The sequence below is a fragment of the Anomaloglossus baeobatrachus genome, chromosome 5 (assembly GCF_048569485.1).
Source record: "Anomaloglossus baeobatrachus isolate aAnoBae1 chromosome 5, aAnoBae1.hap1, whole genome shotgun sequence".
Taxonomy (NCBI): Eukaryota; Metazoa; Chordata; class Amphibia; order Anura; family Aromobatidae; genus Anomaloglossus; species Anomaloglossus baeobatrachus.
In genome coordinates, this window is record NC_134357.1 from 384,828,786 (window position 1) to 384,855,792 (window position 27,007).

The 27,007-nt window shown below is 46.2% G+C and overlaps 1 protein-coding gene across 2 annotated transcripts in view; it reads left to right on the forward strand.

Moving 5' to 3' along the window:
• The window catches only part of MRPL10 (mitochondrial ribosomal protein L10), a 35,433-nt gene that overhangs the window by 1,235 nt on the left and 7,191 nt on the right, over window positions 1-27,007 (forward strand). For both annotated transcript variants that reach the window (XM_075350074.1, XM_075350073.1), the window contains exons 2-4: window positions 8,700-8,875; window positions 11,804-11,968; window positions 12,074-12,218. In XM_075350074.1, the coding sequence (XP_075206189.1) occupies window positions 8,700-8,875; window positions 11,804-11,968; window positions 12,074-12,218 (486 nt within the window). The remainder of the gene's footprint in view (window positions 1-8,699; window positions 8,876-11,803; window positions 11,969-12,073; window positions 12,219-27,007) is intronic.

Genomic DNA, 27,007 nt, shown 5'->3' on the forward strand with positions numbered 1-27,007 from the left:
ACGAGTTAATGGCTGCGCATCGCCGCCACTAACTCCAGGCTTGATCATGGCAGCGTCTATGAGACAGCGGACATGATCAACCTGTAAGTAAAGTGAATAAACACACACACCGAAAAATCCTTTATTTTAAATAAAACACAAAAAAAGACTCCTCTTTAACCCCTCACAAAACACACAGCTCCGGTGTAATCCACGTCTTGCGATGCTGGCATCCAGGAGCGACTGACACAGACACTGCTGAATGCAGCCTCGCAACGAGCCTGCAGAGGTAACCACAGGGCATTTCCCACGGCCGGTAATGTGAACACAATACCGCTCGGGAGAAATGCAGCGTGTGCTCACAGGGACTCTATCTATCCCTCTGTCTGTCTATCTATTCTTCTATCTATTCCTCTATCTGTCTATTTATCTATCTACCTCAGAAGGAAATTACATTTTTGTTCCTTTTTTTTTTTTAATGTGCTTTATTACATTGAATGCATTAAAGCACACGTACCAACCCGCACGCGGCAATACCGCGAACAATACCGCAGCAAACCGCATGCAGTTTTCGGGTGCAGTTTGCCGCGGTTTTTTACTGCGGGTGCGGTAATCTTTCAGACCCTGCAGAATTTTCTTAAGAAAATTCAGTTTTCCAGTGCGCACAGGGCCTTATACCGATGGCCTATCTGATGGACAGGTCGTCCATATGAGGTCAAAGGAAACTAGCACCCGCCAATCTGCTGTGATCGGCTCTGTACATGGTTTAGTGGCCACTCTTGGATTCTGTAGAGTATTTCTTAGGCTACTTTCACACTTGCATTTTTTTCTTTTAGTCGCAATCCGCCGTTTTGGAAAACAGCGGAATCCGTTAACAGATTCCGCTGCTTCCCATAGACTTGTATGGACGACGCATTGCGACTGATGGACCTGCGTTGTATCCACTGGGCGGAAAGAACGCAGCATGTAGCGTTTTTCTGCGCTTCCCAGAGCATCAAAAAACGCATTGTGCTGGATTCCATCGGCGTCCGTCATTTTTATAATGGAAGCCTATGGTGGCGGAATCCGTCATTTGACGGATTCCTGTGACTGATCCGTCTTTACACAACTGCACATGCTCAGTTGAGGAAATTGCGGAAAAAAAAGCTACAACGGATTCCGTTGTTTTGCAGGATCCGTCGCATCAGTTGTGCCACTATATGCAACGCATCCGTTACATCCATCACACAACGCAAGTGTGAAACTAGCTTTATTCAGGTGAATTGGGAATAAAGTGCAGTACCTGGCAGGAGCCACCAAACATTGTGCGGCGCTGTGCTGCTCCGACTTTGTGCATTGTTCACGTGCAGCAGATAACAGCTGAATGGAGTCGGACCCCACAGATCTGATCAGGTGGGCCATCAATAAATTATGATGCCTATATATATATATATATATATATATATATATATATATATATATATATATATGTTTACACACATATACACAAACATCACCCGAACCCTCTGCTATCAGCGGGCACTGCCAACTATCACGTTCGCATGGGAACCCCAGACAATTCACTGTTGGGGTAGTTAAGGGGTTATTCCTATCTCCAGGATCCTATCCCAATATGTAGCAGTAATGATATTGGCAGATACCTCAAATTAGAAATGTAGTATGGTTCTCCTGATATAGCCATGTCTCTTACTTCATGTTCAGGGCATTGCAGCTCAGGTATCCATGGTTATGACTACAAGCAACTAACTGTCACTATGAGTGGACGTAACCATGGATACCTAAACTGCAATGCCCTGCACATGAGGTAAGAGACATGGCTATACCAGGAGAACTATACTACATTTCTAATTGGAGGTATTTGCTAATATTATTATTACTCCTACTACATATTGTGATAGGATCTTGGTGATGGAAATAAGGATCCTGCATTTCTGAATTCAGACTGGTCATCCTTTTGTTCTCCTGGATATAAGTCATCAACAGTGGCTCTATAGCCACTGGTGGCCTCTAGTGCGCAGTGTATCATGCTGGATCCTAATAGTGTGCAATATACACACTGGTAGTATTCCGCTTTGTTTGCCGGTTATAGCAGTTGCCATATGACCGCTTGTGATTTGAATAATTACAGTCATGAGCCGAGTACTGAAATATTAGAGCATTGAGAGAAGCTAGTGAAGCTAGTCCCCAATGTGACCAAGTATGCAAATCACATGTGCGGTCACATGACATCTGGTCAGCAAGCAGCACAGAATGCAAACATATAGAAAAAGAACCCCATTAAAGGGAAGGTGCCGTGACTTATATTCTTGTATTACTAATTATAAAATCAATAATCAGTTATTTTCTTTTATATAAAATTAAATGCGCAAGTTTAACAGTTTTTTTTTTATATTTTTCTGCAGCCACTGGGGGCTGCCATTTTCATTTTCTGAGCACGACACTTACCGCAAATACAGCAGCCCCTGTATATGGGAGCATGTGGTCAGTGTGCGACCACGTCTCCTGCATTGTGCTGTCTCCAGCTGTGATCTGGCCATGCCCAGGGCCAGCATGTCGTGGTCACAGCTGTGGGAGGAGATGAGTGTCATTTTTTTTTAAGCCTTCAGCTATGCTAATTTCCCAGTCACTGCTCGCAGTGCTCAGCGCAGGCAGTGACAGGAGGTCTGGGATGAAGTGAGCATCGGCAGTGGGTGAGCAGTGATCAGCAGCCAGTTAGTTAATAGTGCAATTCCAGGTGGTTGATCACTGCTCAACGTCAGTGTTAATCACGCTGCTGTGCTCTGAAGAGCTCTGCTATGTCAGGGGGCTTACACTGTCATAGCAGAGCTGTGTATCTAATGTCCATCGTATGTGATACAACACAGAACCACATATCTAATGCCTCTATATACACTGACAAGCAAAAGGGTAACAATATTAGAAGTTTTGTTTTGACTTTCAGGCTCCGTATCTCAGCATCAACTACAGCTTTGAGTATAAAGGGGGCTTTACACGGTATCGCTAGCAATTTGTAGCAATAGCGAGCGTGTAAGTACCCGCCCCCGTCGCGCATGCGATTGTTTGTGATCGCTGCCGTAGCAAACATTATCGCTACGGCAGCGTCACACATACTTACCTGGTCGGCGGCGTCGCTGTGACTGCCGAACAATCCCTCCTTCAAGGGGGAGGGACGTTCGTCATCACAGCGACGTCACCGCAACGTCACTAAGCGTCCGGCTAATCAAAGCGGAGGGGCGGAGATGAGCAGGACGTTACATCCCGCCCACCTCCTTCCTTCCACATTGGGGCCGGCGGCAGTTAAGGAGACATTCCTCGCTCCTGCGGTCTCATACACAGCGATGTGTGCTGCCGCATGAGCGATGAACCACAACGCTAAACAACCCTTACCGATTTTTGAGTTTGGGACGACCTCTCCATGGTGAACGATTTTCACCATTTTTGAGGTCGCTTAAGGTCGCTGGTCAGTGTCACACGCTGCGATATCGTTAATGACGCCGGATGTGCGTCACTAACAATATGACCCCGACGACAAAACATTAACGATATCGTAGCGTGTAAAGCCCCCTTAAGACTACCATCATTTTATAGACAATCATTTTGGCTATCTCATACATTTATTTGACTTGCAACTATTTAGCATAGAATTAGTTATGCAGATTCTTGTCATATTACTGCATTGTTACTGTTTTGCACCCTAGTTTCACATTCCCTAATAGCTCAGTGTTTTTAGGTTGATTCCCAAGTGCCATGACAGTGGAAAAAATATGAAATGAAGTCCGTGCATCCATTCAAAAGCCAAGCGGTGACGTCCAGGCAAAATATTGGCGTCAACAAGTGGTTTCATCACAAGGTCTACCAGTTCTGTAGTGACAAACAACACGGCAGTGGAGGCGGCTCATATGCTTCATAATAGTGAGATCACAGGCGTCCATGCAATCACAGTGTGACGCACGTTACATAAGTCTGGAATGTGGCAGAAATAAGGTAAAGAATCCTCGACTTCAATATTGTCATAACAAGGGTTGGCTGGAGTTTCCAAGAAAGTATAAAAAGTGGCAGTAGAAGATTGGAAACGGGTGATTTGGAGCAATGAGACAAAAGTGAATAGACTAGGCTCTGATGGGTGCAAATGGGTCTGGAAGAAACAAGGGAAAAGGGGCTAACTGAGAAATTGAAAGAACTGTCAAGTTCGGTGGAGGAAGCCTGATGATATGGGTTGTTTCACTGCCAAAGGCGTTGGATACTTGACCAGGATCGATGGTGATCTCAATGATGAGCTATATGTGAGTATCCTACAAAACGAGTTACTCAGTACTATTGAGTACTATGGGTAGGAAAAGGATGACCTAGTGCTTCAGCAGGACAATGATGTCAAAATTAGCGAAGCAATGGTTCAATGACAATGAAGTAGAGGTGCTGGATGGGCCCCTCAGTCCCCAGACCTCAACCCAATCGATCACTTGTGGGTAGACTTGAAGTACATACAGAAGTGAGTTGACCAGTATGCCCCAACATTGGGAATGTGTAGAGGAGACCTGGGATCAGATTTTGGTCTAGACGTGCTTGAATCAGATTGAGAGCATGCCCAGAAGTATTCAGGCAGTGCAGAAAGCCAAAGGTGGATTTACAAAATACTGAATTTTAAATTTAAATTTTTAGGAATGAAACAGTAAGGCTATGTGCCCACGCTGCAGAAAATGCGCGGATTTTGCCGCGGATTTCTCGCGGAAAAGCTGCGGATTTTCCGAAAATCTGCAGCAGCGGCACTTCCAAGCCATTTCAATGGCATTTTGGAAATGCTGTGTCCATGCTGCGGATTTTTCCGCGGCGGATTTGCCGCGGATTTTGATCCGGAAAAATCTGCAGCATGTCAATTATTGTTGCGGATTTTGGTGCAGATTTTGGCTATAGAATGGGGAAAAAAAAAAAATCCACAGCAATTTCGCGGCAAATCCGCGGCAAAAAAAGGTGCGGATTTGCCGCGAAAGTCGCGGATTTTCATGCAGAAAAATCCGCAGCAACATTCTACCGTGGACACATAGCCTAATAATGGAGTAATATGACAAGAATCTGCATAACTAATCATATGCTAAATAGTTGCAAGACAAATTTATGTATGAGATAGCCAAGATGATTGTCTATGAAATGAGGGTAGTCTCATGTTCAAAGTTGTAGTGGATATTGAGATATGGAGCGTGAAAGTCTCCAAACCATTGTTAACCTTTTGCTCATCGGTGTACGATTCCACCCAGAGCCACGTATGTAATGCCTCCATGTACGATTCAACCCAGAGCTATGTATTTAATGCCTCCATATAAGATACAACCCAGAGCCACGTATCTAATGCCTCCATGTACGATACAACCCAGAGCCACGTATCTAATGCCTCCATGTACGATACAACCCAGAGCCACGTATCTAATGCCTCCATGTACGATACAACCCAGAGCCACGTATCTAATGCCTCCATGTACGATACAACCCAGAGCCACGTATCTAATGCCTCCATGTACGATACAACCCAGAGCCACATATCTAATGCCTCCATGTACGATACAACCCAGAGCCACGTATCTAATGCTACCATATGTGATTCAGCCCCAATGTTGTGTATCTAATGCACATCATGTGGTACAGCCCACAGAAATGTGTATCTAATCTCAGCGTGGGAAGTGGATGCAGCAGGATCACATATTATACTACTCCCATAGAACCATAGAGATGGATGGAGCAGGGATCACACATTACATAACTGCTCCCATGGAAATGGATGGAGCTGGGATCACACATTACACAACTGCTGCAATAGAATGATAGAAGTGGATTGAGCGGGGGTTTCACTCATTACACTACTGCTGACATAGAAGTGGCTGGAGAAGGGATCACACATTACACAACTGCTCCCATAGAATCATAGAAGTGGATGGAGCAGTGTCACACATTACACCACTGTTCCCATATTAGTGGTCGGGTCACACATTACACCACTGCGCCAATAGAAGTGGATGGAGCTGGATGGATCCTACACTTAATGCTGTCTCAAACCTTTGCAAACTCCCAGAAGGGGAGTGGAGGACACATCACACACGTATGCACCCTGCCCACTTTTACTGCAGTCGTAATGTGAGCCAGCAGTACATTAGATTTTCATTACACATTTAAACAACTGCTCCCCCTGGTGTTAAAAAGTGGGAATTATCAAACTTTTTAAATTTATTTTTCATATTTTAGAACTTTTTTTTTAACCAATCCGTTTTTATTGAATTTTTTTTTTTAAAAAAAAAAGAATATATAACATACATACAGAAAAAAGAGAAGAGAGGATTTGCCCCTTCAGTTTCCTTAGGTGGGCCACTGCCCTTGGTACATATATAGCCCTCATAATAGACTTACTGACCAATATATACTTTTATTTAGGATTTGCTAGTTTATCTGCTCTATCTCTTGGTCTCCCAGAACCCTTGTGACCGTTTCATATTTACATGTTGCTATAGTGTTTCATTTTCTGCTTTTGCATAGCTAAGCCCACCGATCTACCCTGTTTCCCCAAAAATAAGACTGTCTTATATTTTTTTTTTTTTGCCTGAAAAAAGCGCTAGGTCTTATTTTCAGGGGGTGTCTTATTCTCGAGGAGACATGGTTGGGGTAAGTTTACCCCCCACAAAAAGCAGCTCGCCCCCCCCCCCATCCTAGGATCGTCATACTTACCAGCCCAGGGCGTCTGTATGGCTCCCAGATCCTCCTGTGATCTCCCAGCAGGTACGCTGCATGCCTCCCCTGCGTCTGGCCGACATCAGATCACACACACACACACACCACTTTTCCCTGTGCCCTCCGGTGGGCTGTCCCAGCAGCTGTGCTGCACGCCATGCTCCTCTGCCTCCTTCCGTCACTCACAGATCCGATCGCTTACGTTCACACACAGTCACACATCAGACAGTATACACGCACACATCTGATCACACACACACACCACTTCTCTCTGTGCCCTCCGGTGGGCACTCCCAGTAGCTCTGCTGCACGCCGTGCTACTCTGCCTTCTGCCGACACTCACAGATCCGATCGCTTACATTCACACACATACACACAATATCGGCCATATGCGCGCACACACTCACAACATCCGGACATACCACTATTCCGGCCATGTGATCCTCCGGCAGGTCCTGGAAGGTCACTGCACGCACAGTATCGCCGCCGAGAAGCAAGCGATATCGCCGGATGATGTGAGTGTGTGGATGCCATCTGTAGAGTGTGTGTGTGTGTGTGTGTGTTATGATGTGCGTGTGTGTGTTCCGCTGCAGGACCTTGATACGCTCACCTGCTCCCGGTCGGCTTCTGGTGAGTATGATCGGGGGTCTTCTTTCTTCTGTCTTCTCTCTTCTGGGGGTGCCCGCTGCCTATAATGAAGTGTCCTGCAGTGTCTTTAACTCTTAAACCGCTGCATGACACTTCATTATTGACCTCGGCTAGGTCTTATTTTCAGGGGATGTCTTATATTAAAGCTTCCCTGAAAACTTCTGGGAGGTCTTATTTTCGGGGGAGGCTTATTTTCGTGGAAACACGGTATATGTTATACCATACTAGAAAGCGGCTATGTTAGAGAGTGTGTCGATAGCAGAATAGAGAGAAAGGAGGGGTGGGGAACACATTCACAGGGGGAATATTTTATAACTTTTAAAGTTATTTTTTTTCAAATAATTAAAACATTAATACTTTACATTTTTTTTTTTCTATTGTTGAAAAAAATATTGCGGTATATTTTTAATGGACCTTCCCTTTAAGCTTATGGGAAACGGTTAAACAAGTGCTTCATTGTGTTCGATTATGACTGTCCATTGCAAAAACATTGAATACTGTTGCATTGTGACCTTATTAACAATCATCAGAGGCGATGTCACATGACAACAATCGCTGTGTAGCCCTACCCTTAAAGAGGTGATTCACTACTCTGGATTAGTGGCCACATCTCTGTGAAACTGATAGGTAAGGCTTTTTCTAAATACCCTGTTCAGCCAATTCTGCCTCTGAGCAGCGCTATTTCAGTCCGCTCATCCCCATAAAGTAACCCCCCCCAGGGTCCGTGACCTCTGGGATCTTTTAATGTCACTTCAACTTCCAGTTGATGTGACATCACTGCGACCGGCCGCAGTCTTCCTGAGTGACTGGGCTGGGGGTGGAGTTTCACCGCTCATCACAGCACAGCATCGCTTCTGCTTGCGGCGCTCTGCAGCGAAGTAGAGAGCACAAGATGCTGGGCTGTGACGAGCAGTGAAACTCCGCCCACAGCCCAGTCACTCAGGAAGACTGGGGCCAGGCACGGTAATGAAGGGTCAACTGGAAGTTGACGGGACATTCCTGGATCTCAGAGGTCAAGGAGCCCGGTGGGTCACTTCATGGGGATGAGTGGACCGCAATATCACCGCTCACAGGCAGAATTGGCTGAAAAAGGTATTTACTGTAGAAAAAGCCTTCACTTACAGGGATGTGACGACTATTGCAGAGTAATGAACCAGCCCCATTAATCACATAGACTAAATGGAGGGAGCATGTGACCACCTTTTAGTTTCTTCAAAGGTGGGACCCCTATACGAAAAAGAAAGTGTTTTCATTCCCCTGAATATGAAGAAGCAGGACATGCTGTAGATGGTTTTCTTCCTTCCTTACTTACATTGATATATTGACCATGATCCCCCCCCCCCATTTTTCCTCCTCCTCAGCCTGGCTCCCATCCCTGCAGTGCTTTCGCCATAAATCCAAAGCGGTCACCCGTCACAAAAAGGCCATTCACTTTGAGAGGCAGAAGATTTTGGCACTTACCAAATACATTGCACCTAAGCCAGCTATAAGTGAAAGCTGTGTGAAGCCCAAGGTCATTGCAGAGGACAACGGCAAGGTAATATTGAGATGTAGATGAAGCCAGATATAAAGGGTACTGTAGAGTCATTGCTCCAAAGTCTCTACTGTTTAACAAGGTTTTCTCTCGACATGGAAAGTTGAAACATGTAACTCTACATTGTGAACAGGGCCATAGATTTGCTTCTCAAAACTGAAGGCCTCGTGCACAGTCACACGTTTGGTATTTGTAAGGCAGAGCCAGGGGTGGGTGAAAAACACAGAAGTGGTGCTCAGGTTTCTGTTATACTTTCCTCTGATTGTCCCACTCCTGGTTTTTCACTTATAAATACTGAGGTTAAAAAAAACCTCACCAAATATTCCACATGTGCATGTGGCTTAAGAGTGAATGTATGATGTCATATGGCTATTCCCATCTTCAGTGTGTATATATAGAGAAAATCTGCTGATAAAAAGCATAATAGGGACTTATCCAAGCATACTAGAGAGGCAAACCGCTCACCTAGTTGAGCTGTGTAATCCACAGCCAGTATAAATCGCATGTACAGCTGCTGCACGAACCACACGCCACAAGAGCTACGGTGCAAAATCCAGAGGTAATAGGAAAAAACGTGGTTAATCCTGCGCCGCTGCTGCAATCCAAAATAAACATAAAGGTGAAAGTAGGTAGAAAGGTGGTATATTCGACGCAAAAACATTTTGGTAGCCTGTCCTGAAAAAGTGAAGTTCACTTCGAAACGCGTCGCATGGAGTAACATTCTCCCCAACTTAGTTCTTGTCTGCAGAAGGTAGACGGGGGCTGCAGTTTCCTTACTGTTACAATTGGAAGATCAGCTCTGGAGCAAATACTGCTGCTCTAAGACTGCGGCCACACGGTCATCAATACGATTGAATCGCATGACACTCGGCTCCCGCTCTGCTGGAGTGTAAGCCGAGTGTCATATGACTGTCATGCCACTGTGCTGCGATCACAGCACAGCTGCGGAAGAGGGGGGCGGAAGCTGTGGAGGAGAGGGAGGGACTCTATCTCTCCTTCATTGTCAGCTGATGCGATTCTCACACTGCACTCGCATTACACCGGTGTAATGCGAGTGCAGCGCGATATTTCTCTCGCATCCACAGACTTGAATGGGTGCTAGTGAAAACTAATCGGATTGCACATGCAGCATGCTGCAATTGTTTTCTCGGTCCGATTAGGGCTGAGAAAAAAAAATCGCCCATGGCAGCAGGCCCATAGAGTAACATGGGTGCGGGTGGAATGCGATTTATTTATTTTTTTTTTTTTATCTCCTTCCACTTTTCCACGTGCTTTGTTTTTCTAGCTGTGTGTTCTTACCCTAAAGGCCCAGTCACACTAAACAACTTACTAGCGATCCCAAAAACGATACAACCTGATGGGGATCGCTGGTAAGTTGCTAGGAGGTCGCTGGTGAGGTGTCACACTAAGCGACGCTCCAGCGATCCCACCAGCAACCTGACCTGGCAGGGATCGCTGGAGCGTCGCTACACGTGGGAGCATGCTGCGCTTGGTAACTAAGGTAAATATCGGATAACCAACCCAATATTTACCTTGGTTACCAGCGCACACCGCTTATCGCTGGCTCCCTGCACACCTAGCCACAGTACACATCGGTTTAATTACCGATGTGTACTCTGCTACGTGTGCAGGCAGCAGGGAGCCGGCTTCTGCGGACACTGGTAACCACGGTAAACATCGGGTAACCAAGAAGCCCTTCCCTTGGTTACCCGATATTTACCTTCGTTACCAGCGTCCGCCGCTCTCACACTGCCAGTGCTGGCTCCTGCTCCCTGCACTCCTAGCCACAGTACACATCGGGTTAATTACCCGATATGTACTCCAGCTACGTGTGCAGGGAGCAGGAGCCGGCACTGACAGCGTGAGAGCGGCGGACGCTGGTAACGAAGGTAAATATCGGGTAACCAAGGGAAGGGCTTCTTGGTTACCCGATGTTTACCGTGGTTACCAGCGTCCGCAGAAGCCTGCTCACTGCACATTCATTTTGTCGCTCTCTCGCTGTCACACACAGCGATCTGTGCTTCACAGCGGGAGAGCAACAACTAAAAAATGGTCCAGGACATTCAGCAACAACCAACGACCTCACAGCAGGGGCCAGGTTGTTGCTGGATGTCACACACAGCAACATCGCTAGCAAGTTGTGCCTCAGCAGCGATGTTGCTAGCGATGTTGCTTAGTGTGACTGTACCTTAAGAATTAAAGTGTGCAGATTATAAAACAGAACACTTGTAAGCCTAATTATTTAGTGAAAGAGGTCCTTTGTATAATGGTTTACTGTGGTTGTCTAGCTGGATGAGAAGTTTTCAGATTTCGGCACTGGTCCTAGTTCCTGGTAGCCCCACTTGGTTTTGACACAGGGTAGACCTCCTTTCCAACTCTGCGTCTGTGACATCAATGGCTTTCTAGCTCACTTGAAGTCAGTCACTTGTCCTTTTCTGAATTATCATAGAGACATGGACTTTTGTGTGAAAACCAACGGGGAGTTTAACTAAATCCAAAAACATTTGTCTTAATTTAAGTATACCTAATTATAACCCTAATTAGTATAAATAGATTAGTAAGTTTAATACATTTTCAATAAAAAAACACATTGCAATTTGCATACTAGCGGTCACATGCCTTTCGCATCTCTCATTGTTCTATTGAGAGAATTGGTTTGGGAATCTGGTTGGCATTTGACTGTCAGCTCGATCTGGCAATTGAAGGGAATTCTGACAGTGTGCATAGTACACACTGTCAGGATGCGCAAATACATTGTGAATGTAGAAATTAACTAAAACCCTGGAAAACCCCTTTGATAAAATGATCCTCCTTCATTTTGTGAGCACAACATCCATATATATTTTTTTCACTTGCTATAAGAGAATTCCTTTTTTGTTTATGATTGTAAAAAGAGAGGAAAAATACAGTCATGTCGCTTTTATCTTTCAGGAAAACTTACTGGAGAAGTTTCAGTGTTCTCAGTTAGAGAAGGTCATCCAGGAGAATAAGATGGTGGCCGTGTTTCAGCGCAGTTCAATTGGGACCGAAGATTTTTTACATCTCCGACACAGGCTCCACAAACATGAGATTTACGTTAAGATTTTTCCTCTACAGGTATTAATGGTAGAAAAAATACAGAGAGAATTTACCACTTTAGAGAAAGAGATGCAGAGAATAAGACCTTTCCTAGTGATTCTATTCATTTTTGTTTCCATACAGGTAATAAGAAAGATTTTAGGTCAGTCCCACCTTCAGGCATTGTTACCATTGTTCATTGGGCAAACTTTCATTGTAGTCAGTTCGCATGCCAAAGTGAAGGAAATGTTGCAGGCAATTCGGACAGCACCACAAATACAGCTTCTAGGTAAGTGCCTATCACAAGATCTGCTTATGGTTTGTTTATATTTTGAATCAAACACCTATTTTGGTATTCTAGTTTGTCAAACTGCGTTTAGCCACTTTGCATTTTACAACTCAAATTCCGAAAAAGTTGAGACCCTGTGTAACATGCCAAAGTAAGATTGTGCTAATTTGCACATCTTTGACCCATATTTTATTCACAATAGATTACAACTTAAAACTTAGACATTTCTGCATTCTATTTGAAAAAAAAAAATTAACTCATTTACAAATTGATGGCATCAACTGATCTCCAAAAAGTTGGGATAGGGTAATAAAAGCTGGAAAAGTAAGGGATACTAATGAAAAACAGCTGGAAGGTCAATTTTCAATGAAGACACATGATATAAAAAGATCATGTTAGAGAGGCAGCGTCTCACAAAAGCAAAGATGGTCAGAAGTTCACCAAGCTGTGATCAACTGCTTCTAAAAATTTCAGAAAATGTTCCTCAATGTAAAATTACATGCACCTAAAATATCTCACCATCTACTGTACTCATATTAACACATTTATAGATGCTGGCGAAATCTATGTGCACAGTTGAAAACGCTGACGATAAATACTGGACGCTCGGGATCTATGGGCACTTAGGTGGCACTGCTTTAAAATCAGGCATGCTTTAGTCATTCAAATAATCGCATGGCCTCCGTAATTCTTCCATATGTGAAGTATCTGTGAACAAAGTTGCCGTGTAGTCCACAATTCCAAGTTAAGCTCTGTCATGCATAGAAGAACCCATATATCAACACAATCAGAAATGCTGCCTTGTTCTCTGGGCCAAAGTTCTTTTAAAATGAACTGAGGCAAAATGGAAAACTGTTCTGTGGTCAGATGAATCAAAATATGAAATTATTTTAGAAACCATAGATGGCAAGTTCTAAAACCTCTATATTTGATTCCGCAGAATAATATATGCTGCTATCCAAACAACATCCATTTCAGGGAAGGCCTTGTGTATTTCAGCAAGACAATTCTAAATCACATATTGCATCCATCACAATAGCATGGCTTTGTAGAGGAAGAGTTTGGGTGATGAAATGGCTGCCTGCAGTACAAAACCTTTTACCAATATAATTATTATATAGCACCATTGATTCCATGGTGATGTACAAGAAAAAGGGCTACATAAAAAATACAGATATAGGTTATAGTAAACAAATTAACAATGACAGACTGGTACATGGGGAAGAGGACCCTGCCCTTGCGGCTTACATTATACAGCAGGGGTGGGCAATTCATTTTCCCATGGGGCCGCATGAGAAATCGGGATGGTTTTAGAGGGCCGGACTAACATAATTAACTCAGTTCTACCCAATATACTACACCACTACACCCCCTATATACTACACTGTAATATACTACATCACTACACCCCATATACTACACCTGTAATATACTACATCACTACACCCCCATAAACTACACCTGTAATATACTACACCTGTAATATACTACATCACTACACCCCCATATACTACACCTGTAATATACTACACCCCCATATACTACACCTGTAATATACTACATCACTACACCCCCATAAACTACACCTGTAATATACTACATCACTACACCCCCACTAGTCACCAGTCCCCCCCTCCCCCATTGTCCCTCCTCAGCTTAATAGTCACTACTTACCTCTCCCTTGTTATTGTGCCCGTCCTCAGGCACCTCCGTACGGGCCCCCCGCTGAGCTGCTTTTTCTCTTGTATGGGCCATGGCTGCGCCGATGCTCTTCTCCGAAGGGCCCCCGCCGCTGCGTCTCTCCGTGAAGGCCCCCGCTGTGCCGCTTCTCCCGCCCGGAGGGAACTTTTGAAATGACACACGCTGTGCAGTACTGACAACGTCAGACCGCGCGCGTGTGTCACATAGAAAGTGCCGGCAGGGAACAGAGGAGAGATTCCTGCGTTCCACAGCCTGCACTGACTGTGCGAAGCTGCAGGATCTCTCCCTGCACGGCACGCAGCAGCCTGGCTCCACTGCACCGGCTGCCCAGGTCTGTTATACAGGATGATGGGGAAGGAGACAGTAGGTCGGGGGATTGCAGGAGCTTGTTTATTGAAGGCTGTAAGCTTTCTTGAAGAGATGAGTTTTCAAGTTTCATCTGAAAGATCCAAATGTGGTGGATAAGACATGTTGGGGTGCAGAATTCCAGAGTATGGGGGATATTCGGGAGGTCTTGGAGGCAAATGGATGAGGAGCGAATAAGTGTAGAGGGGAGGACGACGTCTTGGGAGGACTGAAGATTAAGTGAGGGAAGGTATTGGGGGTTTAGTTTGTAGATATATGGAGGGTACAGGTTATGGATGGCTTTATAGATCAGTGTTAGTATGAATTGCATTCATTGGGGAATTGGAAGTCAATGGAGGGATTTTCAGAGGGGAGAAGCGGTGGAGTAGCGATGAGAGAGATGGATTAGTCAGGTAGCAGAGTTAAGGACAGATTGGAGAGGTGTGAGAATAATAGCAGGGAGGCCACAGAGAAGGATGCTTCAGTAGTTGAGGCGGGAGATGATGAATAAGGATGCTTCAGTAGTTGAGGCGGGAGATGATGAGAGCATGTTACGAGCATTTTAGTAGATTAAGGGTTGAGGAAAGGACGGATTCTCCAAATATTTTTGAGCAGGAGGTAACAGGAGGTGGTGAGACTTTGGATGTGCGGTTTGAAGGACATGGCAGAGTCAAAGGTTACTCCGAGGCAGTGGGTTTCCGGTACATGCGAGAGACTGATGCCATTTACCGTGATCGATAGATTGGGTAGGGGAGATGGAGAAAAGATAATGAATTTAGATTTGTCCACATTAAGCTTTAGGAAGAGAGAGGAGAAGGAGAATATGGCTGATAGACATTTTGGGAATCTGAACAGCAGAGAGGTGACATCTGGGCCAGAGAGGTAGATCTGAATGTCATTAGCATATAGGTGGTACTGGAAGCCATGGGACTTTGAGTATCCCAGGCCAAGAGTATATATTGAAAAAAGTAGTGGACTTAGGACTGAGCCTTGCGGGACTCCATCAGAGAGTGGGTGGGGTGAGGAGGTAGTGTGGGAGACGCTAAATGTATGGTTGGAAATGTATGTGGAGATCCAGGATAGGGCAATGCTTTGACACCAAAGCAAGAGAGGATCTGTAGTAGAAGGGAGTGGTCAACTGTGTCGAAGGCAGAGGACAGATGTAGAAGGACGAGTATAGAGAATTGTCTGTTACCTTTGGCTGTATGCAAGTCATTAGGAATTTTTGTCACTGCAGTTTCAGTGGAATCTGGAAACCAGATTGTAGGTTGTCAAAGAAAGAGGTAGATGAGAGGTAGAAGGAAAGTTGAGCATGGACATGCTGTTTAAGAAGTTTGGAAGTGAACAAGAGCAGATATATGGTGTGATAGCTGGGCATAGCAGTCGGGTCGAGGTTTGGCTTTTTGAGTATAGGTGTGATTGTGGCATGTTTGAAAGCAGAAGGGAAGTTCCCAGAGGTTAGTGATTGGTTGAAGAGGTGGGCTAGAACTGGGATAAAAGCTTTGCTGGGGTTGGGAGGAGGTGGGATGGGGTCAAGAGCACAAGTGGTGAGGTGTGATTTGTAGAGGAGTTGCGTAAGCTCACCTTCAGTGATGTTGGAGAGGGAAGTTATGAGGGAGGGCAGTGGTCTGGTACACAAAGGGCGGCGAAACAAAAGCTTGCCTTTTTTGGTCAATCTTATTTTTGAAGTGCGTGGCAAAGTCCTCTACAGAGATGAGGGTGGTTGGAGTGGGCAGAGGAGCGAGTTAAAAGTGCTGAACAGCTGTTCGCGGCTGTAGGATAAGGAAGCTATGAGGGTTGTGAAGTTGGTCTGCTTAGCAGAGGTAAGGGATGATTTGCACGTGAGTGTTGCTTGTCTGATTGCTTGTAAGTGTGTTTTCTTCCAACGCCATGCCGCAACCCTATGTACTTAGCAAAGCTTTTTGGTGAGGTTATTGTGCCAGGGCTGTCTATTGATTTGTCACACTTTGCTGTGCACAAGAGGGACGACCGTGTCAATAGTTTATATGAGTTTATATGAGGGTGACATTGTAGAAAGCAATCGCGCTGCTCATGTCATTGAGTAAAGAGTGTACATTTGTAAACATTTGGCAAATTATTAAATGAAAAATCTGGCAAAAAAATCCAGGACTGTTGAGCAGCTAGAATCCTACATCGGACAAGAATGGGACAACATTCCTCTCCCAAAACTGCAGCAATCGGCTTCCTCACATCCCAGATGTTTATAGACTGCTGTAAACAGAACAGAAGAGGAGAGGCTACACAATGGTAGACACGGCTCCAACTTTTTTCATGTGTTGCTGCCATCAATTTCTATTAGTTATTTTTTTTCAAATGAAATGGAAACGTCCTTCACCTTCTGATGCGTTCTATGTTCTGTTGTGAATAAAATCTGGCTATAAGAGATTTTCAGATCATTGAACTATTTTTTTCTTTCCATTTTACACAGCGTTTCAAATGTTTTGGAATTCAGGTTGCATTTGCCATCTAAACACTCTGCACAACATTTTTTAAGCTCAAACTACGAAAGGTTAAATATGAGGTCTACAATAGACGCAGTGTGACATTGAAGCCCGGTTTCAATCTGACATGCTATTGGTGAGCATAATGTAATAGCATTACCTCTACTGTAGCAGATAGATCCTGCAATAACCATGTCCATGAAACGCAAACCACTCTCACATTGCAACATCCCTGGACCCGATCACCAGATCTCCTGATCTGAATTGACTGCGTCATGGGAATATATGAGGCAGTCACCTCTGGACAGGAGAATGGCGATCATGTTGGATGTTGAGATGGGAACATGGTCAATGAGCCACATCTGCATTTTGCCTCTATAGTGTTGACTCAATTGGTGGGGGTTGAGTTTGAATCTTTTTCAAACCCCTAATAGAGTCGTGAACGTGGAGGCTAAATGCTTTGTGAACCTGATGTAAATGCAGTTTGAAGACAATCAAATAATGTACCTTAACCCCTTCATGACCTATGACGTACTGGTACATTGTAGCTCATGTCCCTGACTTTGATGCAGGCTCGCACGCCAAGCCCACATCTTTCCCTGCATGGCAATTGACAAAAACATATTTGGTATTTCTGCATTCAGAAATGTCTAATCTGTCAATATATAAAATAAATTAATCCGATAGGTAGACAGCGTAATGGAAAAAAAAAACAAAACGCCATAATTACGGGTTTTTTTGGCCACCACAACATTGCAATAAAATACAATAAGAGGCGATCAACATATTATAGCTGCCCAAAAATGGTATCTGTAAAAACGTCAGCTGAGGGTGAAAAAAAATAAGTTATGACACAGCCCCAGATCCCAAAAATAACGTTATGGGTCTTTATACAAAGTTGTTTTTTTTTTTTGTTTTTTGTTTTTTTTTTATATATATACTTACCGTATTCTTTGGACAAGAAGACGCAACCTGGTTTTAGAGGAGGAAAATATAATTTCTTTGTCGCTCCATTGGGAGACCCAGACAATTGGGTGTATAGCTATTGCCTCTGGAGGCCACACAAAGTATTACACTTAAAAGTGTAAGGCCCCTCCCCTTCTGGCTATACACCCCCAGTGGGATCACTGGCTCACCAGTTTTGTGCTTTGTGCGAAGGAGGCAACACATCCACGCATAGCTCCACTTTTTAGTCAGCAGCAGCTGCTGACTATGTCGGATGGAAGAAAAGAGGACACATATAGTGTCCCCAGCATGCTCCCTTCTCACCCCACTGTATGTCGGAGGTGTTTGTAAGGTTGAGGTACCCATTGCGGGTACGGCGGCAGGAGCCCACATGCTGATTCCTTCCCCATCCCTTTTTACAGGGCTCTGGGTGAAGTGGGATTTACCGGTCTCCAGGCACTGAGACCGTGCTCCATCTACAGCCCCTGGAGAAGATGCTGGATGGAGCGGAGTACATCAGGGACATGGCCCTGCTTCCTCAAGGTACTCTGTGTCCCCGTGCATTTGGCGCTCACACCGCAGCATGCTGGGTGTTGTAGTGCGCCGGGGGACATCAGCGCTGCGGCGCCTGTGCCATGGCCTCATTCAGCTTTGCTGAAGCAGGCTCACTTATGGGAATTGGTCGCGCCGACCGCTGGGACTGCGGCGCGGCTGGCACTTGTAGTGCGCCGGGGACTTCAGCGCGGCCTGCGCTTTTACGGCGGCCGCGCTGATAACTAGAGTCCCCGGCTTTTGCGGCCTGCTTCCGTTCGTTCCCGCCCCCAGACCTGCCAGTCAGGAGAGGGGCGGGACGCTGGCCACTTCCAGGAATCGGTCGCGCCGGCCGCTGGCAGCGGCGCGGCTGGCACTTGTGGTGCGCCGGGGACTTCAGCGCGGCCCGCGCTTTTACGGCGGCCGCGCTGATAACTAGAGTCCCCGGCTTTTGCGGCCTGCTTCCGTTCGTTCCCGCCCCCAGACCTGCCAGTCAGGAGAGGGGCGGGACGCTGGCCACTTCTATGAATCGGTCGCGCCGGCCGCTGGAACTGCGGCGCGGCTGGCACTTGTGGTGCGCCGGGGACTTCAGCGCGGCCCGCGCTTTTACGGCGGCCGCGCTGTTAACTCGATTCCCCGGCTTCTGGGCCTAGTCTCCCTTCGTTACCGCCCACAGCCCTGACAGTCAGGGTAGGGGCGTGACGCTGCATAGAGCAGAGCTGAGAGCTGGAGTATGTTTTGCATACTCCACCCCTCTCACTGTGTGCACTGTGAATCCGGATTCCCGCACTTTCTCAGGCACGCCCACGGCTTCCTTCTCTACAAGGACACCGGCAGCCATTAGTGTCAGTTTCTGTACGATACAGAGACAAGTGTGGAAGACCCTGGCATTCTGATAGTCACACAATCGCTGTAACAGGCGTTAAGCAGCACCTGTGGTGCTAACCCCACTAGTGCAGAAGTGCACTTATAGATATGCTTGTACTATATACATTGCACTGTTTGGTCGCACGTTGTATATACCCTCCTGGATTATGCGGAGGAGTTATCAGCATATTCTCTGTGTAAAACAAAGGTGCAGAACCACATGTTTTTCTATACAGCTGGTACAGCATGTACGGCTATACGGCCGGCAGGTTACATAGACTCCCACTGTATGCACTAATGGCCAGGGGATGAGGACGGTGTCTGCAGTATTTACTGACAGTTTTTCTGAGACTATGGCTATGATACTAGAAGCCTAGCAGTCCGGACATGTCTCTCACAATATGGGCACTGTTGAATCATTGATCCATGGCCCCCCTCAGTGTGAATAACTAACAGCTCCGGGAATGTCACACGCATCCCAGAGTCACGGCTCTGCACGGACGTCAGTCCCAGACAGCCTAAGTGGGCTCGCTATGAGCGGCCTCGGTTTCATCAGGATCCTAACAGAAGGACTCGCTGTGTAATGAGGCGGAAGTAGCGGCTCAGGATTCTGATCCTGAGACCGCTCTCAATCTGGATACACCTGATTGTGACGCCATAGTAAATAATCTTATAGCGTCCATCTATAGAATGTGGGTTATTTCTCACAGCTCCTCCAGTGGAGGAGTCAGCTTCACGTATTTTTCTGGACCACTCTGCCTTCAGAGAGGCAGTCCAGGAACACCACGCTTATCCAGATATGCGCTTCTCCAAACGGCTTAGGATACACGTTATCCCTGTCCCCTGACTTGGTCAAGGACTGGACCCAATGTCCCGAGCGGCATCCTCCAATCTCCGGGCTTGTAGCTAGATCCATAGTTGCAGTGGGAGATGGAACTGCAAACTCAAAGATGCCACTGACAGACAGATGGATCTCTGGTCGAAAGCCATCTATGAGGCTGTCGGCGCACCGTTGGCTCCGGCATTCTCTCCCTTGGGGCACTCCAAGCTATTTCAGCTTGTCTTACACAGATTGACACGGTTACACGTACATCTGTGCCGCAGGTGGCATCCTTAACCTCTCAAATGTCTGCATTTGTTTCTTACGCGATTCAGGTTGTCCTGGACTCTGCGAACCGTGCGGCGGTAGCCTCCGCTACTCCGTGTTTTTAAGCAGAGCCTGGTCTGCTCGTTAAGTGAATGGAAGGCAGATTCTGCTTCCAAAAAAGGTTGCCTAACCAGTTGCCTTTTTCTGCTGACCGACTGTTTGGTGAGCGTTGGATGTAACCATCAAACAGTCCAGGGGTAAGGATTCATCCTTTCCTCAGCCCGGACACAACAAACCCCAACAGAGCAAGAGGCAGTCGAGGTTTTCGGCCTTTTCGAGGCTCGGGCAGGTCCCATTTTTCCTCGTCCAATGTGGACTCAAAAGGATCAGAGGAGCTAAGATTCTTAGCGGGCTCAGTCTCGCCCAAAAAAAAAAAAAAAAAGCGACAGTCTGAAAACCCGCTTCCAAGGCGGCTTCCTCATGACTTGCGGCCTCGGTCGGTAGCAGGCTCTCCCGCCTTGGCGATATTTAGCTGCCATAGGTCAATGACCATTGAGTGTGAGACATTCTGTCTCACGGGTACAGGATAGAGCTCACTTCTCGTCCTCCAACTCGATTCTTCAGAATTTCTCCACCTCCCGGCCGGGCCGCTGCTCTTCTGCAAACAGGGTGCACTCTATAGGCAGAAAGAGTGATGACCCCCGTTCCTCTTCAGGAACAAGGTCACGGTTTTTACCCCAAATTCTTTGCGGTACCTATAACAACGGGCCGTTCCGTCCCGTTCTGGATCTAAAAATGCTCAGCAAGCTCGTGGACACCAGGCGGTTCCGGATGGAATCCCTCCGCCATGTCATCGCCTCAAGGTCCCAAGGATATTTCCTAGCATCATTAGGCATCAAGGATGCTTATCCACACGTGCCGATTGATCCAGGGCACTAGCGTTTCTACGCTTCGTTAGGAGACGAACACCCTCTGTTCGTAGCTCTACCTTCCGGCTAGCGACAGTCAACTGGTCTTCGCCAAGGTCAGGGCAGCAGTAGTCACAGTCCTGCACTCTCAGGATCACTCTGTGGGCCCGTATTTAGACGATCTACTTGTCAAGGCACTCTCTTAGGAAACATGCCAACACTGCCCGAACGTTGCGCTGGAGACTCTCTAGAGTTTTGGGTGGATCATCAACTTTTTAAAGTCAGATCCGACCCCGACCCTATCGATAACATATCTAGGCATAGAGTTTCTTACTCTCTCAGCGATAGTGAAGCTGCCGCTAGACAAACAGCATTCACTACGGGCTGCAAGCTCTTCTTTAAGAACCAGTCGCACACATTGAGACGCCTCATGCACTTCCTACGTAAGATGGTAGCAATGGAGGCAGTTCCTTTCGCGCAGTTTTACTGCGTCCACTACAATGGGACGTTCTCCGCCAATGGGACGAGGAGTCGACGTACCTCAACAGAGTCGTCGTTCTTTCTCAGGCGGCCAAGGAATCTCTACGGTGGTGGCTTCTTCTCACCTCTTGGTCAAAAAGAAGGTCCTTCCTATCCCCGTCCTGGGCGATAGTTACGACAGACGCGAGTCTATCAGGGTGGGGAGCAGTTTTTCTCCACTACAGCGCTCAGGGTACGTGGACTCAGCAAGAGTCCACTCTTCAGATCAATGTTCTTGAACACAGAGCAGTGTATCTTGCCCTACAATCCTTCCAACAGCGGCTGGAAAGCAAGCATATCCGACTTCAGTCGGACAGCTCCACAGCGGTGGCATACATCAACCACCAAGGAAGAACGCGCAACCGGCAAGCCTTCCAGGAAGTCCGGCAGGTTCTGATGGGGGTGGAAGACACGGCATCCACCATATCCACAATTCACATCCCAAGTGTGGAAACTAGGAAGCTGACTTCCTAAGTCGCTGAGGTGTGGCCGAAAGAGTATGGTCTCCTCACCCGGACGGGTTTCAGGAGATCTGGCGCCGCTGACAGAGGCCGGACGTCGATCTAATGGCGTCACGGCACAACAACAATGTGCCAGCTTCATGGCACGGTTTCACAATCATCGAGCTCTGGCGGCAAACGCCTTAGTTCAGCATTGGTCGCAGTTCCAGCTACCTTAGGTGCCACCTCTGGCATTGTTGCCCAGAGTACTGCGCTAGATCAAGACCGACTGCGGCCGCGCCATCCTCGTCGCTACAAATTGGCCGAGGATGTTGTGGTACTCGGTTCTGTGGTGCCTCACGGTAGGCTAACCGGGGGCACTACCAGACCAATCAGACTGGCTGTCTCAAGGGCCATTCTTCCATTTGAATTCTACGGCCCTCAACCGGATGGTGTAGCATTGAGTCCTGGAACCTAGTGTCGTCAGGATTACCTCAGGACGTGGTTGCCACCATGAGACAGGCTAGCATACCAACGTCCGCCAAGATTGACCACAGGACGTGGAAGATGTTCTTATCTCGGTGCTCGGCGCAGGGTGTTTCTCCCTGGCCGGTTGCATCGTCTATGTTTCCTTCCTTCCTGCAATCTAGGTAGGAAAATGGGTTGTCGCTCAGTTCCCTTTAGGGACAAGTCTCAGCGCTATCTGTATTTTTTCAGAAACGACGACTTCCTCAGGTACGCACGTTCCTACGGGGAGTTTGTCTTCTCAGCACTCCGTACAAGCGGCCGTTAGAGCCCTGAGATCTGAACAAGGTTCTAATTGCTCTCCAGATGCCGCCTTTCGAGCCTTTGAAGGATGTCTCCCTTCCCGTTTTTCACGGGAAGTGGCCTTCTAGTAACGGTCTCGTCTCTTAGGAGAGTTTCCGAGCTAGCAACGCTCTCATACAAACTCCCTTCCTGGTCCTTCACCAGGACAGGGTAGTTCTGCGTCCGGTTCCGGAATTTCTCCCTAAGGTGGTATCCCATTTTCATATCAATCAGGATATCACCTCACCTTCTTTGTGTCCTCGTCTAGTCCATCAATTTCAGAAAGATTTGCATCTGTTGGTTCTGGTGAGAGCACTCAGGTTCTACTTCCCGCATGGCGCTCCTGCGCCACCCGGATGCACTCTTTGTCCTTGTCGCTGGTCGGCGTAAACAGTCGCAAGCTTCCAGATCCACCCTTGCTCGGGGGCTCGAGGAACCAATTCTTGAAACCTACAGTTCTACTGGGCTTCTGGTTCTCTCAAGGCCGAAGGCCCATTCTACCAGAGCCGTGGGTGCATCCTGGGCATTACGGCACCAGGCTACGGCTCAGCAGGTGTGTCAGGCACCCACCTGGTCGAGTCTACTTACTTTTACCAAGCATTATCAGATGCATACCTACGCTTCGGCAGACGCCAGCCTAGGTAGATAAGTCATTCAGGCGGCGGTTGGCCACCTGTAGGAGAGGGCCGTTTGACGGCCCTATCATGAGGTATTCTTTTACCCACCCAGGGATTGCTTTTGGACATCCCAATTGTCTGGGTCTCCCAATGGAGCGACAAAGAAGAAGGGAATTTTGTTTACTTACCGTAAATTCCTTTTCTTCTAGCTCCAATTGGGAGACCCAGCACCCGCCCTGTTTTCTCGGGGTTTTTCTGTTTTTTCGGGTACACATGTTGTTCATGTGGTATGGTTCAGTTCTCCGATGTTTCCTCGGATTGAATTGGTCTTTAAACCAGTTATTGGCTTTCCTCCTTCTTGCTTTGGCACTAAAACTGGTGAGCCAGTGATCCCACTGGGGGTGTATAGCCAGAAGGGGAGGGGCCTTACACTTTTAAGTGTAATACTTTGTGTGGCCTCCAGAGGCAATAGCTATACACCCAATTGTCTGGGTCTCCCAATTGGAGCTAGAAGAAAAGGAATTTACGGTAAGTAAACAAAATTCCCTTCTTTAAGCAAAAAATGTGGTCATGACACACTGTTATGGGGCGAGAATCTGCTGCTGACACTGTTATGGGGGTAATGTCCCCAAATTCTCTACTAAGGTACCCCATCCTGGTAATGATCTTCCTGCCTTGTATATGATCCCCATCCTTCTATATATATGTCCCTCATCCTGGTATGTGGCCACATCCAGGTACCGAATATGCCCCCATCCAGGTATATGCCCACATCCTAATATGTGCCCCCAGCCTGAGAAATACCCCCATCCTGATATTTGCCCCAATCCAGCTGTATACCCCCATCCGGGTATATGGCCCATATTCTGTGGCACACAAAAAATAAACGTTTATACTCGCCTTTCATCGCTCCACGATCATCGCTCGTATTCCTGTCTGTGCCAGCAGCAGCGCCGCCGACCTGTGTGGAGCCGTGCGCACAGCGATGATGTCATCGCTGTGTGCATCGCTCTCCACACACATCAGCGGGCAGGCAGACAGGAGGACATCGCGATGCAGGGATCGGTGGCCGGTGAATATACTGTACTTATTCACCGCCCCCAGCGCTGATGATGATACGCGGGGGGCAGTGAATACAGCCACACATGATCACTCCAGGCTGTAGTTGCCAGGGATGGTCACGCGGGCCGGCTGTTTAGTATGCGCGCACCCCCCGCCCATCATCCCGCCCACCTGTCAGCGCCAGCTTCAGCGCTGAGAGATGATGGGCGTCAGGATGCAGTGCATGTGAAAAGAGAAAATGAGCAGGCCTACGTGGTCTTGGTAGGCACTGCTACAGCCTGCTCCTGCCGCTGATGACCCACTCCACCACCACTGCACCCCCCTTCACTGCAGCCATCAGACTATAAGACGCACCCCCCACTTTCCCCAAAAATGTAGGGGGAAAAAGTGCGTCTTGTAGTCCGAAACATACGGTAAATAAAAAATTCTATACATGTGTAATATCTATGTACTTGTACTGACCTGGAGAATCATACTACCATGTTATTTCTACCATATAGTGAACATGGTAAGTTTAAATTTTTAGCAATTTCACTGCACTTGGAATTTTTTTCACATTTCCATTACATTATAAAATGTGTCATTCAAAAGTACAACTCGTCCTGCAAAAAAACAAACCATCATACGGCTGTATTGACGGGGAAATTAAGTTATGGCACTTGGCAGAAAAGGATGGAAAAACGAAAGCGCAAAAAACAATCGCAAGGTCATGAAGTGGTTAAATATAATAGTATACACATCAACATGTTTTATGTTATCAATACTACACAAAAACAACAAAGTGCATACAACTGCATTACTGATCAAATACATTTATTAAAATCGCTTTTTTGTAATGTCGGTATGAACCATTAGAAAGAAGGCACTTTGATAAACCACATCCTGAACCCTGGTTTGGCCTACTGACTGAACATGGTACAAGTACAACACAGAAAGTATAGGAACGCAGCCGTGAATGAAGGAAAAATTATTTCACGTAAAATACAGTGTATAAATTAGTCGATAACACACTAATCACTAAGGCAAAGAATGCAATATCCAAAGAGAAAATGTGGGCATAGTAAAAGAAATGATACACGTGAAGATTGTAAAAATGTGTCCATGCCCTGTGCTCCTGTAGATCCATGCGGAAAGTGGCTAGAACTATAAGCTACTTATATTGCGTTATGCAGCCTGGCTTTTTCTCAACACATTAACTGTATTGTATTTGTACGATATGTAGTGGGATCTTAGACCAAAGAGGATGTGGTTTATGCAGATTGTTTTCGAGGCACCGTATGTCATATTTCACATAAAACTATTTTCATACATTGGGGGTGTAGTTCTTTATACAGTGACTATAAAAATTCTACACACACCTATTAAATTGCCATTTAAAAAAAATCATACCAAGAAGAATAATTTCAGAACTTTTCCCATCTTTAAAGTCACCTATGTTCTGTACAATTTAGTTGAAAAATAATCTGAAATCTTTTTAGATGGAAAGGGAAAAATAAAGTGATTGCGTAAATATGCCCACCCTTAAACTAATACTTATTTTTAAAGTACTATTTGGCTTTATGGCAACATTCAGTCTTTTTGGGTAGGAGTCGTATCAGCATGCCACATCTAGAACTGGCAGTCTTTGTCATCTCTTCCATGCAGTAATGCTCCGATTTCTATCAGATTGTGGGGGCATCTCCTGTATACAGCCCTCCTCAGGTCAGCTCACAGATTTTAATTTGGGTTCAAGTCTATGCTGTGCCTGAAACATTCCAAAAAATTCCAGATTTCAGTCAATTTTGAAACGAAACCTTTACAGCCTCTGCTGAAAAAAAAAAACTAGAGGAAGAGGAATTTCATGCTTCTCCAGAAAATCTCTCCTTCTGGCGACACCATTCTTTTGCTGATTTTGAAGGAACACTTAAGGTAGTTGTCGTGCTGAAACATAAAATTCCTCTTCATTTTCAGTTTGTTTGTTTTTTTTAGCAGAGGCCTTAAAGGTTTTGTTTCAAAATTTGACTATCTGGAACTGTCCATAATTCCCTCCACCTTGACCTACAGCTCAAAAGCATAGTGCTGTCTCTACCATGCATCACTGTGGGTATGATGTTCTTTGGTGATGCGCAGTGTTGACTTTGGGCCAAACCTTTTGAAATTATGAACAAAAAGTTCATTCTTGGTCTCATTAGACCGCAACATGTTTTTCCATAGACTTCTCATCATTTTTTCAGGAACAGCTAGTTGTAGGTAATGTCACTGTTGTGCCAGATTTAAGCCACTTTTTCATGCTCGTCTTCATGTTGTTCCATGGTATATCTAATGCCTTGGAAACATTTTTGTACCCTTCTTTTGACTGATAACTGTCAACAATGAAATCCCTTTGCTTTGTTGTAAGCTTTTTATGGACCAGGGCAGTAATATGCAACTTAGAAAAAGTCAGAAAAATCCTACTAGAACAGCTAAATGTTATACAGTATGTAGTTAATCAGAATCCCTGTAAATGATAGCAGATGTGT